The sequence below is a fragment of the Cicer arietinum genome, chromosome 4, assembly GCF_000331145.2.
Source record: "Cicer arietinum cultivar CDC Frontier isolate Library 1 chromosome 4, Cicar.CDCFrontier_v2.0, whole genome shotgun sequence".
Taxonomy (NCBI): Eukaryota; Viridiplantae; Streptophyta; class Magnoliopsida; order Fabales; family Fabaceae; genus Cicer; species Cicer arietinum.
Window position 1 is genome coordinate 56,267,460 of NC_021163.2, and position 17,648 is coordinate 56,285,107.

The window sequence follows — 17,648 nt, forward strand, 5'->3', positions numbered from 1 at the left end:
TTTTTTATCACAAAACAAATTTTCTTTAAAACACACTCAACACATAAACATTTTCTACACCAAGAACTACGTAGCTTTGATTTCTCCATCGCACCGGGAGATACGTAGGAGCAAGATCACATTCTTGTCAAGCACATAAATAAAAATTTCTTTTTTTGTCCTTTATTTGTTAAGTACATATTTATTTCAAAATCATATTTTAAATATAGTAATAATTGTTATTCATATTTAATAATAATAAAAATAAATATACTTAAGTTAAAATTAATCTAGCACAATTAATTATAGGTAACCGTTTTTAACGGATGTCGTAGGGTGCTAATACCTTCCCTACGCATAATCGACTCCCGAACTCAAATTTGGTTTCAAGGACCATTTTCTTTCTATTTTAAGGGTTTCCCAATATTTTCCCTATTTTAAAATAAATTTTGGTGGCGACTCCATTGAATTCGAGAAACACTCGAAATTTTAGGCCGCGACAACCTATTTGAAGTTATTTAATATAGTATAATTAATTAAGTTACAGAGAATTTATTATCGAATAATTTTTATTTAAATGTCACATGTTGCTGATAAATTCATTTGTCAATTGAGTTACGAGTATATATTTTTATTAAAATTGATTGAGAAATGAGTGATGTAATTTGTGTAAGAGTGATTAGATGTATAACGATGATATTAGTGAAGTACTTAAATATATTTTGTGCAATAAATTTTTTTGGTAAGTTAATAAAAAATGAAAATAGCTCCTTTTTAGAAGCTACCAGCCGAGACACTACCAATTCCATCCTTTCCTTCCCTCTTGAAGCAAAAACAAAAACAAAAAGAAATAAACATAAGTGTTGGTGAGTGATTTTTTTAGAGAAAACCCTTCATCTTGAGACAAATCAAAGAGGAATTAGGAGAAAGCCGTTGAATCAAAGTTATTCATCTTGGTGTTGTAGTGCTTGTGGTGGCTTTGGATTGTAAGTTTCTTTCTCTCCCTCTTTTTCCCTTTAAGGCCACATGCTTGTGTTTGGTTGTGTGGGGAAGGTATTTTTTTTATAAATTTTTTATACATGAAGCTAGTTTAAAAGGAAGGATCGAAGAAATTTAGAGGAATTAATTTACTAATATTATTATATGTTTGAAGCTTTAGAAATCATAAGAGTTTTTTTTTTTTTTTTTTTGAGTGTTTTGTTGTAAATTTTTTATCCATAAATAAGTGATTTTCTTCTTGTGTTATCAATCCTTCTTCATGCTTGTCTTATTGTTATTGGTGTTTTGGAAAGAAAAAAAAAATTCTTCCTTGTTGTTGATATTGTTAGTAATGGTTAAAAAAAACTTGATTTATGATGTGTTTGAGTAATATAACGAGTTGTTTTCAAATAAATGAGTTTGAACTTAAGTTAAAATTTTACAAGAAAATTTAGAGTTGTTAAAATTGTGAATAAATCCAAATTATAACTAAGTTAAATAGTTTGAGCAAAAAGTTAGATTGAAATTAAAATGTTTAGAATTAAAAATATTACTCTTTTAATTACTATTGGACTGAGTTTAAGAAGACGAAGTTTATAGTATTTTATTAACTTAAATTTATGTGCTCTAATAGTTGAGTGGTATAACTTAAAAGATAAAAATACTTAATTTTGAAAGTATGATGTGATTGGATAAATTTTAGTGGTGGAAAAAATTGTTATGAATCTTTATGTTTATGTTTATATAGTTAGCTTTTTGACTATCGAAAATAAATCGAGACCGTTGGCACTGAGTTAGCGGTTGGGAGAACTCTGAAATAGTAATGTTGTTGTGGTGAATAAAGAAAAATGATTTTCTTAATTTATGTCTTTTCAAAGAATAGTGGTTATGGTTGATGATCAAGAATGTATACATATATGATTAGCAAATTTTTGAAGTTGTGATTAAAGGAAAATTAGTGAATTGTGGTTTCAAGCTTGTATATGTATACTTTCAATTTTTAAAAAAGTTTGCATGATTTTAATTAAAGTTTCAAGTTTATTAAGTAAAGGTTAAAGCATTGAGTTAGAAATTCTTTTTTTAAAAGATTCCAAGTTTCATGAATTAAAATAAAAAACTTTGTTGAAAAATATATATTTTGAAAATGATGAAAATGTTTCAAAGAGTTAGATCTTTGAAACTAAAAAAAATATTCATTGATATTTATTTTGTATGATTATGTTGTATATAAGGTAAATGCTTTGATTGAACTTTTAATCTTAAAAAAAATATAGTGGATCAAACTTGTAGTTATATAAAAGAAAAAAAATGAGTTATGGCAAATTTGAGAAAAATAATTTAAAACATTTAGAATAACTGTTAGTGAATTCACTAAAAATTAAAGGATATTAATTTCTAAAAATATGTTTTATATAGACTCTCTAATCAGTGTTATAATAATAAAAAAAAAAGTAACATACATTTTTGATAATTATTATAAACAAAAAATAATTATTTATTGACTTATTTAATATATTAATATTCGTAATAAAAAATTTAATAATAATAATTAAATATTTAATATTTAAAAAGAGAATTTATTATATTTTATATAAAATAAAAAAAATTAAATTTTTTTAACAACTACAAAATTAGTTATTTTTGTTTATAATAAGAGAATATACATATAAATTTGATTTGACTCGTTTTTGGTTAGTAATTGCGATTGCGAGCATTAAAAGAAGTTGGTATCTGCCAACTACCACCGGTCCAAAAGCATACCCACAAAACATAAACACGCCTCATTCTCTTTCTCTTACTTTTACTGTTTCTTTCTTCCTTCACTCTCAACTTTTCCTTCTCTAAATCATTATAACCTTTTTTTCCCTCTTCTAATCAAATCATTCCTAAATTAAATGGATTTTCAAAACAAATCTTTTCTCACACTTTTTCTCTTTCTTCTTTTTTCTTCCATTTTCCCACTCTCTTTCTCAGCTGCTAATAAACCTCTTCATGCCGATAAACTTCACCCTTTTGGCTCCTCAGCTGTTTTTCCTGTTCATGGGAATGTTTACCCTCTTGGGTATGTAAAAAAAACCTTGCTTTTTTTTATTTTATTCAATTGAGTTCATTTTTCTTTTTGGCTAGTTCATTATTGATTTCTTTTTGGATGACTTTGTTATAGTAATTGTGTTCTGAATCTTCTGATTTTTTAAATGCTTATTGTTTTAATTTTAATTTGTTTTCTCTGATTAGTTCTTATAGTTACTTTTTTTGTTTCTTAAGACATTTTAGATCATTTAGGGTATGTTTAGATAATTTATCTTCTGTTTACTTGAGTTTGACCTAGCATTCAATTTCTGAAGTTTTTAAGACAAAAAAAAAGTAGTTTGAATGAACTTTTCAAGCTTTTAGTGTGTGCTTGGTTATGTGGTGACAAAATTTGATTTTAAATAAATTGATTTTAGTAAAAATTGAGTTGAATGTTTAGTAGTTTATAATTGGATACATTTGTGAGTGAAAAAAATTGAGGATAAAAATCACGTTTGGAGTCAAAAGTTACAAATCTTAGCTTCAAGCTAGAATCAATTCCAATCAACATCACTCAAACATGTCAATATCAATTTTATGTATCTGGAATGCTTTTAGCTATCCCTACAGTGAAACCAAACACGGCTTAGATTGTATGAATGCTTCACAAATTGGATTATCTTTTTGTTTATACAAGCGCTTTGGAGGGAAAATAAATATGATTGTTGAATTTCTGAAGTGAATTAGTTTTTATTGTCAAGTTTATATTTTAATGATTCCATGCAAAATATGATTTGGGGTTTTGATTTATGTAGGTATTATACTGTGACCCTCAACATTGGCTATCCCCCAAAGCTTTATGACCTTGACATTGACTCAGGCAGTGACCTCACTTGGGTTCAGTGTGATGCACCATGTAAAGGTTGCACCAAGGTAAAGTCAAACTTATATTTGGCCACATTTTGAATTGTGCATTGAGTATGACTCATATTCGCTGATATGGTTAAGTGGTAAACTTGTAAACTGGACCGTTGTATTTAAACAAAGCTTTGTACTTTGTAGCCGTGCTTTGTTGTGTGTTTATTTATCTGCTTGCTTTAGAATCATATTTTCTATCATAACATTATGAATACTACCGAGTTGAGATCCTATTCATTTCTCAAAATAAACTGTAGGCTCTATTTAGGAGATAGATAAACATAAATGTTGAAATTATTTAAGTACTTTTTTAAATGATAAAAAAGTTTGATACACCAATATCTCCTTTGTGTCTATCCCATTTCCTAAATAGAGTCTTGTATTTCTTTTGAGAAATTGAGAGAATCTCAACTCAATACTGACATATCCTTAACATAAACTCTTCACATGGTGTCATCTCTACAGCCTCATGATCAACTTTATAAACCCAAAAACAACCTTGTGCAATGTGTGGACCAATTGTGTGCTGGAGTGCATTTAACATCAGATCATCACTGTGATTCCCCAGATGATCAGTGTGACTATGAGGTGGAGTATGCAGATCACGGATCGTCTCTGGGGGTCCTCGTCCGAGACTCCATTCCCCTTCAACTCACAAATGGCTCTGTGCTACACCCAAATATAGCCTTTGGGTGAGTCTTTTGTTTCCATCCTTTTGTGTGTCGGTGGCTGCATTTCATCTACTACTTACATAGTTTGTAATGGTAAACTTATGATGGCTAAAAAAAATAAAGCTATGGTTAAATTATGCTAAAAACAGAAAAGGCAACAATAAATGTTACCATGACTTCAACATGTTACTGCAATTTCCTATTCACTTTCATGAATGAATAATTGAAATTAGAGCTTCTTTTTTTGATACATGGCTAGATGTGGATATGATCAAAAGTATTCTGGTTCTGCCTCCCTGCCTTCTACCACAGGAGTCCTCGGCCTTGGCAATGGCCGAACAAGCATTTTGTCGCAACTTCACTCTTTAGGTTTGATTCGAAATGTAGTAGGCCATTGCTTAAGTGGTCAAGGAGGAGGGTTTTTATTCTTTGGAGATGATTTCATTCCCTCGTCAGGAATTGTTTGGACACCGATGCTACCTAGTTCTTCAGAGTAAGTTTAAAGAAAATGTCATTTGTTATTCTTTTGACTCGTTTTAGTTTCATACATATATCATCTGTTGCCCCTCATGAGAACTTCCACACGATCAATGCTTCAGAAAACACTATAGTTTAGGACCGGCAGAGCTTCTTTTCAATGGAAAACCTACTGCTGTTAAGGGCCTTGAACTTATTTTCGATAGCGGAAGCTCTTATACATACTTCAATTCCCAAGCTTATAACGTAGTTCTTGATCTGGTAAGATGAAAATATGGGAGTCTCAATAATATTATAATAATTAATTAATTTCATTGCCTTATATGTCCTTAAAATCGATTCTTTGATCCATGATTCAGGTTATTAATGATTTAAAGGGAAAACAGTTGAAAAGAGCAACTGAGGATGCATCCCTTCCAATTTGTTGGAAGGGTGCAAAGTCTTTCAAATCTGTAAGTGATGTCAAAAACTATTTCAAGCCCCTGGCATTGAGATTCAAAAAAGTCAAGAATTCGCATATGCTAATTCCACCAGAAGGCTATCTCATTGTCACAGTGAGCACCTTTTAAGACTATGAGCAACTTTCTTGCATCTTTAGTGAAGGGAAAACAAATGAAATTGTATCTTACATGCTGCTGTTCTTTTCCAGAAACATGGAAATGTTTGCTTGGGGATTCTTGATGGCACTGAAATAGGTCTGGGGTATCTTAACATATTAGGAGGTAAGGCATTCTAAATTGCTATAGAAATATGAATATTTGTAGCACTGACACTGCTAATCAAAGATTTGTCTGGTGTCTGACACATAACGATGTCCAACATATATTGATGTTCGACACTGACTCGTGTGATTACATTCAATTAATTCATTTTTTCAAATTATTATCGGTGTCGGCATGCCAGTGTCAATGTCGTGTCCAGTGGTGTCTCTGTCAGTGCTTAGTAGAATATAAACAACCCGTTTTTATTTGATACTTTGATGTTAATACATTTTCTACTTTTTGTTCTCAACAGATATCTCTTTACAAGATAAAATGGTAATTTACGACAACGAGAGACAGCAGATTGGATGGATTTCTTCCAATTGTGACAGGATTCCCAAGTTATAAATCTATCTATCTATATCTTATTTATTTTTGTTTTATAGTTTCAAACGCCAGTAAGTCTTACAAAGATTTCCCCGTTCATAAACAGTATCGATCGTGACTTTGATGGTGGTGGTTTTCCACACCCATATGCAGCCAATTTGGGCATCTTCGAGGACCGGTGCCCTGCAATTAGCCAATGAGTTGAGATAAGTTGGATAGCATTTATAATTCCACTATGTACAACATATATACATATAGGTTTTTTGTGTCAATTTACTACAATGTAAATGCTTCATAAGCTACAATGAATGATTTTGTAAATGATATTCCAAAACCATACAGGCTGCTGAATTACTAATCTTTGCTAGAGGACTGTAATAAGAATTCATACTTAGTTAAAACATCCCAAATTACGACCATATTTGTATGGATTGATACCAACTTCAAAACTCACTTGTAAATGTGGGTCGCAAAATAACATTTATTAGTCGTTAATAAAGGTTATTTGACAGACAAGCATGCTTAGTGAGTTGGATTTTATTTTGGTATCTTTGACAACCACCTACCCATTTAGATGTGTATGTAGGTTGGTACATTGACAAAGAAAATACTTGGGGATTTGAAGTGAAGATGGAGCATCAAAGGCCAAAAAGTAAATAGAGTCTTATAATACATTTTTTGGGTAAAAGTTCTATATATCCTTGAATGAGAAAGTAGTGACATGGCATGAATAGGGTCAAATATAGTATAAGGATAAAAATTGTTTATGTGATAATTTTATAGACACTAACAAATGTAACTTGTTTACTTGAACTAAAATCAAAATTTTATAATTTTACAAAGAAAAGAAAAGAAAATTATTTAACCATTTATTTTATTGTTTCAATTTATATAAAAAAAGTTAAATTGCACTCGCGGTCTCTTAACTTAATTTCAGTTAATGTTTTAGTCATTTATTTATTTATTTATTTATTTATTTTCGAGTTGATCATTTATTTTAATTTTAAGTGACAATGATATTTTATGTTTTAAAATGTCAATAATGTTCTTTTTTTTTTACAAAAATTCAAAAAAATCATCAAAATTTTCAAACAAAACCAGTAAAATTAATAATCATCTTCAATATAATGCAAATTTCATCAAATGCATAACTCAAATATTCAAATAAACTCATATTTTCATCTCCAACAAAATCAAATGAAGAATGAAAATACGAGTTTATTTAAAAATTTAAGTTATGAATTTGATGAAATTTGCATTATATTAAAGATGCTTATTAATTTTAGGGATCTTGTTTGAAAATTTTGATGATTTTTTTGAATTTTTGTAAAGAAAAGGACAACATTGTTGACATTTTAAAAAATAAAATATCAAATTGTCATTTAAAATTAAAATAAAGGACCAAACCGAAAAGAAAAAAAAATGACAAAGAACTAAAACGTTAACTGAAATTAAGTTAAGGGACCACATATGTAATTTAGTCTATAAAAAATTATAATTGGTGTATTGTAATTTTTTTATTTTATATATAATATATTTATTAATATACATATTACTAATTTAAATAATTGAATAATGAAAGACCTTTGATTCAACTAATATACTGGTGACTTAATAATTAAGGTAATTTTTACAGTTTGATTAGTGACTGTCTGAGACTTACTAATAGTAATTAAGAATATTATGCTGTCCAATTATTTACTTGTGACTTCCAAAGTTTTATTTATACTAACTAAATATTATTTTATTGTCTGATTAGTGGCTTCCTAAGAATATTTATAATATCAAGTATAATTTTACCGGTCGATATTTTATCAGTGACTTTATAAGACTTGTTTATAATAATTAAATTCAATTTAACTATTCAATCTTTGACTAGTTCCTCCCCTATTTCAAATTATTAGATTCATTTATTATTATTTTTTAAAATATATCCCTTATTGATTTTACTCCTTTATCTTGAATTGAAAAGATAAATTGAATACATTAATGTAAAAATTATAATTAATGTAAAAATTATAATTTCTGAATCATAGTTGGTTTAAATACTTAAAATTGAACAATTGAATTTTTAAAATTAAAATTTTATTCTTATTTTGTGTAATTAGACAAGATTTTAAACCTTTAAATTGTTGACATTTGTATTTCTAAGTGATTGTCAATAATAAATTGAAGGGTTGGATTATCAAAATTTTAATTTATCAGTTTTAGTCATTTAATTAAAAATTCAACAATTCAATTTAACTTTATTATGCTAACTATGACTAACAATTATAGATGATAGATGATTGTTGGGTTAATTAAGATAAATTAAATCATTAGATCATCAAAACTTTAAAAATAAAAATTTAACGTTATCGTTTGATGTTTGATAAATGACTTCCTAAAACTTATTTGTATTAATTAAGTTCAAATTTAATGATGAATATTTGATTAGTAACTTCATAAATCTTATATGAATTAAGTTCAATTTTATAGTTGGAGATTTGATTTGTGACTTTCTAAAATTCATTTTTAGATTAGACTTATTTAAAGTGAATAATTTATTTTAAAGGCTAAATTACATTCGTGGTTCTTTAACTTAATTTCAGGTAACGTTTTAGTCCTTATTTTTTTTTTCCCGACTTGGTCCTTTATTTTAATTTTAAGTGACAATTTGATATTTTATGTTTTAAAATTTCAACAATGATATCCTTTTTTATACAAAAATTCAAAAATAATTTCAATCAAAACTCATAAAATTAATTATATTCTTCAATATAATACAAATTTCATCAAATTCGTAATGTAAATCTTCAAATAAACTCATATTTTCATACTTTATTTGATATTTTTAGGAATAAAGGACTAAATCGGGAAGAAAAAAAAAGATAAAGGACTAAAACGTTACCTGAAATTAAGTTAAAGGACCACAGATGTAATTTAGCCTATTTTAAATAATAAAGTGAATAATATTAACTATTAATAAATAATTAAAGATTGATTTTATATATACATGCATGGAAATCATAAATAATTATAGTATTAACTCATTATTTATTCACTAACTTATCATTTTAGAAGAGTTATATTTAATTTGTTTTGTGGCTAAAATCTAAAAATTCCTAAACTGAAGACCCATAAATTTCCGATAAAGAAATTTTCCATTCTTGACATGGTAGACACTAAACTCAAATCCAAGAATTGTTGAATCTTTTAGTTTCAGATCTGAAAAAAAATAAATAAAAATAAATCATGTTCCCCCCTCACACAAAACCTCTTGTGTATGGCCTCTAGCATCGTGTAAGCAAGTCCACTATCACTTACAATACTAGTCCTGTATTAAGGTCGTCTCGTCTGTAAAGCCTCTCACCAGCTGCATCTATATATACTTTTCCCTTTTCCTTTTCCTTTTCATTGTGTGTATGGCCCCATCTAAAATAGGAAAGTAGAAACGAAGTAATATTATACTACTATTTTGGACCATATAAATTCGTTTGTATTAATTTATTTTTGTTTATAAATAGAAATAAAGGGAGTATATTTTTACATTTTAATTTATAAATTTGAGCATTTAGACACTTTGTCGTCATATATGCCTATGATGAACGGTGAAGTTAGCATAAATATATTGATCTCCTATATATTGATCTAATGTGAATAACTATATTGTTGTTGATAATATTTAGGATTAATTATAATTTTGGTTTTTTTATTTTTAATCATTTATAAAATTGATTTTTTATTTTAAAATATTTAATTTTGATTTATTATTCAATTTTTTTATATAAAAAATAGTGATTTATTAAATTTTAAATGATATATCATAAAATTTCACGACACTTGTATATGCAAGAAAATAACTAAAAACTTCATTTTCAACTTTAAAATTTCATTTTTATAATTTAATTAATAATATATAAATAATTAATTTATCTGAAATATTTTAGATCATTATAAATGAAAAAGAACAATTAATCAAATTGTTCTATACTAAAAATGCACAATAATCTATTAAAAAAGAATGGGCATTAATTAATCAAATGAAACTAATTAAATCAATTGAAATTAGATTTGTTCGTTTAATTTTTTTATTAAGCACATCTCATTTATAAGCTAATTAATTGATATATAAAAACGGAGATAACAATGTTAAAGCAATTCCAAAACGATGGAGTGTTCTAGTTACAACTTCAACTTGGATAAAACAAAGGGTTCAATTTCAATGATAGAAATTATGCGACATTGAATGCTCTGTAAAGCCTAACAGTAAGTTTTTCTGTAAAGTCTAATAATAAGTTTATCTTCTTGCCGCCGTTCAAACGAGTTATTTTAATTTGAGTGTCTCAAGACTTTGGGCTACTTATGGTTGTTATCATTGATCTCTATACGATGGAGAGACATCTTAGAACTTTTTTCACTATGTCTTTGATTGAGTATGTTTCGACAAGAGAGTACATTTCATTTACTATGGCATTGTTATTTTTGAGTTTCAGAAAATTATTTAAAAATCACAATTTATGTCACCGAAAATATTACTGGGTTGAGTCACGGACAATGTCGCTCTCTTTAACACGTTTTGCGGCAGTACCCAAATTGTGCAAGGCAGACTATCAACCACGAACTCTCTAGAATAAAACAGCTCAGATTCACTGTATCGGAGTTCCACTGCACCGTAGACCGCTCTAGAAACCGATAAGACTTCGGTACCAAACCGCTTTATAGGACTCCGGTACCAAACTGCTCTAAAAATCAAAGGGGCTACGGTATAACAACCACTCTAAAAACCGTAAGGACTACAACATAACAACCGGTCAAAAATGGAAGGGACAACAGTACAAAACTGCTTTAAAATATCGAATGGGCAGAAAGAAAGGAGAGAAGTGACTCATAAATTAGGTGAGCAGAATATAAAAGGAAGAAAAGAGAAAGTTGAGAAATACATCCAACTTTAGTATGTTTTTCACAATAGTTTGAAACTCATTATATATTGATCGAATCAAACTCACATATGTTTTCTATCCAATGTAAGACTTGAATTTTAAAAAACATGTTTATTTCCACTTGAATTTACAAAAAATATTTATTTCCAATGTGGGACTTGAATTTTAAAAAACATGTTTATTTTCACTTGAATTTACAAAAAATCTTTTTTTCCAATGTGGGACTTGAGTTTTAAAAAACATGTTTCTTTCCACTTGAATTTACAAAAAATATTTCTTTCTAACGAGGGACTTCAACAAATTTTTAAATTCACACAATAACATACTTATGTTCCAACAACTATGGTTGTGAACCTTGAGTGTATTTTATCAATAGTTTATCATTCATTCACCTCGAATAGTTCAAATTTTCGTACACCAATATCAATTATTGTTTTTTTGACATGATTTGTTCCTTTATGATGAGTTTGTAATGTATTTCAGATGTTTTTTTTTTGTATCATCAATTCTTTCGCTTTCCTCCCTGCTCAAAGCACAAAACATAAATAATTGAACTTTAGAGTTTAGAAGTACCTTAGTCTTGTCTTCTAGTGTCCTTCTGTTTCTTTCTTTTCAGCAGATGTTAGATCATTTTGATCAACTCTTGGTATACAATTTTCATCTATTACGATGCGTCACATTCTTGTATATTGTGATTTAAGAAATAGTTGCATTTTTTCTTTTCAAAACTAGTAGCTTGTACCATTAAAATAAGGTGATCTATTTGATGATCTTTCTTCAACAATATACTTGCCTTTTGAATTGCTTCATGAATCTTTTCCTCTAACACTTGTTAGGTGTTGAACCTTAGAGAGAGAACTCTGATGTCAATTAAGGTACCAATATCAATCAGAAGGAAGAGAGTTTGAATTTTGATTCTTTTTAAAATACCAATTCATGCTTTTAATTTAAATTAACTTCAAATCAATCTTGATTACAAATAAAAATCCAGAACATTCTAGGCAAGTTAAAAACGAAAAAGAAAATTATTTATAGGTGATATGTGATAGTGAGTGATAAATAAATAAGGATAAATATAATAAGATCACACAATGATGTATTCTGGTTTATCTAAGGTGAACTACGTCCAGTCTTGATAATCTATGAGTTTTTCCACTAATATGATTGACACAAGAACATTCTTACTTTCACACTATTTTTTTTTATTATCACTTTTGATCCGTTACATAATTTACCTTTCAACCTTGAAAGAATTTTTACAATTATCTTTTAGTCCATAAATGATTTTACAAGTTATCTTTTAATCACTAAAATGATTTGTACAACATACTCAAATTATCTTAAGAGATAGACTTGAGTATCAAATGATATGTATGATAAAAAGTTTAAAGATCAGAATCTACTCAACACTTGTTTGAGATTGATTGTCAGCAATAACTCAATAAAGAGATCCTTGAATATAGTAAGAGAAAACTAGTGTTTTTGCTTGATTGAAGAGTTTTATTTACTTGAGTATTGAAATGATTGCAATGAAAACTCTTGCTATTGTCTTCATCTTGATGTTCTTTGTATATGCATGGAAAAGGTTGGGAAAGACTGATTATAGTTTTTCCTAATCATGAGGAAAAAAGTATGTTCAAAGTGAGATGTAATAGACATGCGTGATATTTAATCAAGAACATTCTTTTTTTGAAATCATAACGTTCTTGGTTATGTGTTGTATGAAAAATGTAGATGAGTGATTTAGTAATTGTCTAGTGTCTGTCATTTGTCTCAGAGGCATCCTGAACTTTCTACAAAAAGTGCAACAATACTGATTATAGTTGTTACTAATCATGAGGAAAAAAAGCATGTTCAGAGTGAGATGTAATAGGCATGTGTGATATTTAATCAAGAACATTCTTCTTCGAAATCATAATGTTCTTGGTTCTGTGTTGCATGAAAAATGTGGACGAGTGATTTAGTAGTTGTCCAGTGTCAATCATTTGTCTTAGAGACATTCTGAACTTTCTACAAAAAGTGCAGCAGTAATGTCTTTTTGTCCTTGCTATTATTGCTTCACAACTCATCAATGTGGAGATTAATCTTGTCATTGATCTAAATACTGTTTTGCTTATTTGGACCTTCAGCTTGAGTTTTAGGCTTGATTATAGTTTTTTGTAGTCTTGATATTATGTTATCTTGAGATTTGGACTAGGGAGAATGATTCATTTTACTTATGTCCTTAAAACAAAATAACTAGAATGATCTTTAATAAACCAAAATGATCTTGATAACCCAGAATAATTTTTTGATAAAACAGAATGATCTTGATTACCCATAATGATCATGTAATCAATTACTAATTCGATTAAGGCATGATGTTCTTTGATTTATATCATGGTGAGATGGTTGATTGTTGTGTGAATGTATTTGATCACCGATCTTTAAATAAATCACTCAAAAATACAAGTTAAATAATAACACAATCATAATCATGATTGGAGATAAATTAACTTATTTGTTTATCTTCATAACACTTTATTTAGAATTTTGTCTCAACATGATGAGCATGATAATATAGAGATATAATATGATAAAATAAAATATGACAGAGATATGATAAGCACTATCATATTATGTATGTTAATAAACACATGATAACAAGTATAATAATAACATTTTATTTTATCATATCTTTGATATTCATCTAATCATGATATGACATGATATATATATATATATATATATATATATATATATATATTATGAATTATGATACATTGATGTGAAAATAACCTATTAAATTATAATTTTATGAATTATATTAAAAAGTTAAAAGTATTATTTTATTACTTTATCATCGGTTCAACTGCGGTTGAACCTTGTATCAATACTTTTATCAGTTCAACATTTGGTTCGGTTTTCTGAATGTTGAGTTTAACTATTTGACAACGATGATTCTTCTCGAGTATATAATACTTTTAGATTAAATTGTCAATTGCTTTTATCTTCTAGTTCAACTTAAAATGTCGATATTATTACATTGAATATTATATTTCAATTCGAACATGAAACAGCACAGTTGTGTGTATGAATTTTTAGTGATATTTACTATTTTGTTTACATACTAAAACATTTAATTAGATTCCTAAACTATCATTTGTTATAAACGTAAATATTTTTTTTTATATTAATCCAAATAGCATTTGAAGTTGTAACTAGAACAGTCAAACTAGGTCATCTAACCTAGCTCGATCTAATTCAAAAGGTCAAACTAAAAAAAGGGTTGGGCCCTACCTAAGAAGAATTTGGAGATTCCTTAAAAAAATTAAAAAAAAAAAATTGGATATGGTATCCCCTCACTTAGACTTGTATCCTCCACACTATGAAAAAAAAAAAAAATCAATTTTACCTTTTTCTTTTTCACAATTTTACTTGTAAAAAAATTGGCTCCAAATTATATATATATATTAAATAACAAAATTACTATTGTGAATAATTATGTAATATTCTTTTTCAAATTAACTTATAATATTTTTAAATATTATAACTTAATAAAAAATACTAAAAAAATAAAATAAGTAATAGAATAATTTAGATTTAAAACTATCAATTGACACTACTAAATACATTATTTTAATTTAAAAAAAAAAATCACGAGTAACTAAATAATTATATTTTTTTGTTAGATAATCTGAATAAAGATATGATACGTATTATATGTAAATGACGACACTACCATTGTAAACACATTATATTATTTTAAAATTTTAATTAATTTTAATTTTGAATCCTAATTTAATAAATTATATGAAAATAAAAAATTACCCTTGTGATAAAATCATAAATATTTTTTAAAATTTAATTAGTAATATTTCATTTTTAAGTTTAGAATTTAATTCTATTAATTTTTTTTATATATATTTATATTTTATTAGACTTTAATTTTTTATATTTTAGATTAAATTTTATAATTTTTTTATATATAAATTATATTTTATAATGGTAATTGAATAAATTATCATTCTTATTATATCCTGCTGGTTATTAACCTACTTCATATTTAAGATAACAAATTCAACTAGAAAAAATATAATAAAATAGAGTTATAGATTAACTTATCATATCTTGTTAATTCATTAAACACTAGATTCAAATAGAATATGATGATAACTTATTTTTATCTTATTTTTTTATCGTGTCCATCAAATAGACATTTAGAGCTCGTTTGGTGGATTAAAAATCAATAGAATATGATAAGAACAATAATTTATTCAATTACCCTTATAAAATTGAAAATAATAAAATATAAATATAATAAAATTATAAAATCTATAATATCTAAATTTAAATTAATAAAATATAAATATAAAACAATTAAAAGAATTTAATATTAAACATACAAATGAAATATTAATAATTAATTTTAAGAATATTTTTATTTTTTTTATATAATTTAATAAATTAGTATTCAAAATAAAAAAAAATATAAAAATTATTTAAAATTTTAAAATAAATATTTTTGTTTACAAGGATAATTTCGCCATTTACATATAATATAAAATTATTTCATTACTTATTTAATTTTTAAGTATTTTTTGTTAATTTATAATATTTAAAAATATAATAAGTTAATTTGAAAAAATAATTGTTCACAATAATAATTTTATTATTTAAATATGATATATATTATATCATATCATGATGAGATTTGTATCAAATATATGAGAAAATAAAATATTGTTATTCTTCTTTTTGTTATCATGTTACTATCATTTCATATTTTTATTCAACTTTATATTCTATCATATTTATATATATTATCATGTGTATCATGTATCCTTAATATATTAAAATTATAAAAATATATCTAAATATGTCTTTTGATTCTAATCACACTTGTTAAAATATTAAAAGTGAAAATATAATCTTGAAAGTTGTGTATTAAACATCATAAAATTTTAAAAATTGATATTTTTAACCAACACAATAAGAGCACGAGTGAGTATCACACCATAAGAGCACTTATTAAAAAATTCTTTAATAGAAAGAAAAATGCTAACAAATATTTTTTAACACTTGTTAATAATTCAAATTAAAAAATAATCTTGAAAACTATGTAAATCATACTTTGAATTTATAAAAGGTAAGATTTTTCATTTAAAAGTTATTTTGTATTTCTTTTTTTTTTTGTTAACCAAATATTTTTAGAGCACTTGTTAGTTAGCATGATCTTAATTTAAAGTATATTCATTTACAACATATCTTCTCGTAACTTATAAACGAACAAAGTAAACCATTATTTTAGTCCTCAAAAGTATATGACATTATCATTTTAATCCTTAATTAATTAAAAAAAATCACATCAATTATCTAATCATTAAAAATCTTACTATCACAAAAGTTTATGAAAAATATAATTTAATATTAAAATAATCTAAAACTATTATAACGCTAAAAGTTAAATTAACTAATATTTTTAAAGATTAGATAACTAATTTAATTTTTTTATTAAACTAAGAACCAAAATTATAATGTTCAATATTCCCAAAGACCAAAATAGTAATTTATTTAAAAAAGTAAATAAAAAATGCACAAATCCCATGCAGCAAAAACATAAAAGAGCAAATCCTAAGCAAGAAAAAGTGGTTAGAATGGAGGAGTCCTTGTCATAAATATAAACATGGACGAACCAACTGTATTTCAGACTTTTCAGTACAATCTTAATTCGACATGTTTTCTTTTTACCACCCAGCAAACAACAGAAGCCGCCGTCAATGTTAAAACCAAAAACAATTTTTCCTCCGAACAGAAATATAAATCAGCTAATTAAATCCCAAAAATTTATGTAAATATTGTGTTTTACAAGAGAGGATAAATTAATCTTGTAAAATAAAAGGATTAATTAATCTTCTCCATTTGTTATTACAAAGAAAAAGACAAAATAATTAAAGGATATTAATTTTTTTTATTACTCTAATAATAATAAGAGATTATATATTTTATATAGGAAAGGAGATAATAATAGTTTCTCCACTAAAAAGAATTTATGATAATAAGTGCTCTAATAATGTAATCAAACTTTCAAATCAAATAATTTAATTTGTAGAGGTTAGAAATGTAAAGTAGTTTCCATTTTTTTATGAAAAAAATAGTTTTAATTTAATTTTTATGTATCAAAATTCAAAATAATTTTACATATCCATTTAATCCGATCTTACACTTTAAATATTTGTATAGATATTCTAGAAAATAATAGTATGCGATCTAAATAGGGAGATCTAATGGGATATTTATATAACTTTTTTTTAACAATTAGTGTATACGAATTTAACTCATATAATTTTATACACAAATTAAGTTACATATCATCATTCTATTTAAAAAAAAAAGGTTACATATAATCATTTAAATAATTGTATAGATATTTGTAAAATAATATCATTGCATATCTAAATAGTCAAGTTCAATTAAATGTCCCTGTAATAGTTGTTATATTGTGACATCTAAATTAAATCAAATAGTAAAAGAAATTATTATATACTCTATTTAGTCATAAAAAAATATATTTAATCTAAACACATCTTAATTTATATTTATATTTGTGATTAAAAGAAATAAAA

The 17,648-nt window shown here is 26.0% G+C and overlaps 1 protein-coding gene across 1 annotated transcript; it reads left to right on the top strand.

The window, feature by feature from the left end:
• Positions 1–2,713: 2,713 nt before the first annotated feature.
• On the top strand, positions 2,714–6,540 carry LOC101488525 (aspartic proteinase Asp1). Its single transcript, XM_004498291.4, has 9 exons — positions 2,714–3,019; positions 3,783–3,900; positions 4,351–4,577; positions 4,816–5,049; positions 5,156–5,294; positions 5,393–5,587; positions 5,683–5,755; positions 6,048–6,135; positions 6,228–6,540. The coding sequence occupies exons 1-9, from the start codon at positions 2,853–2,855 to the stop codon at positions 6,319–6,321; spliced, it is 1,335 nt and encodes a 444-aa protein (XP_004498348.1). The 5' UTR covers positions 2,714–2,852; the 3' UTR covers positions 6,322–6,540.
• Positions 6,541–17,648: the final 11,108 nt, after the last annotated feature.

Coding starts and splice junctions, on each gene's coding strand:
- LOC101488525 (XM_004498291.4), top strand. CDS start 2,853: ATGGATTTTCAAAACAAATCTTTTCTCACACTTTTTCTCTTTCTTCTT. Junction 5,295..5,392: donor ATAACGTAGTTCTTGATCTG/GTAAGATGAAAA, acceptor TCCATGATTCAG/GTTATTAATGATTTAAAGGG. Junction 5,756..6,047: donor GTATCTTAACATATTAGGAG/GTAAGGCATTCT, acceptor TGTTCTCAACAG/ATATCTCTTTACAAGATAAA.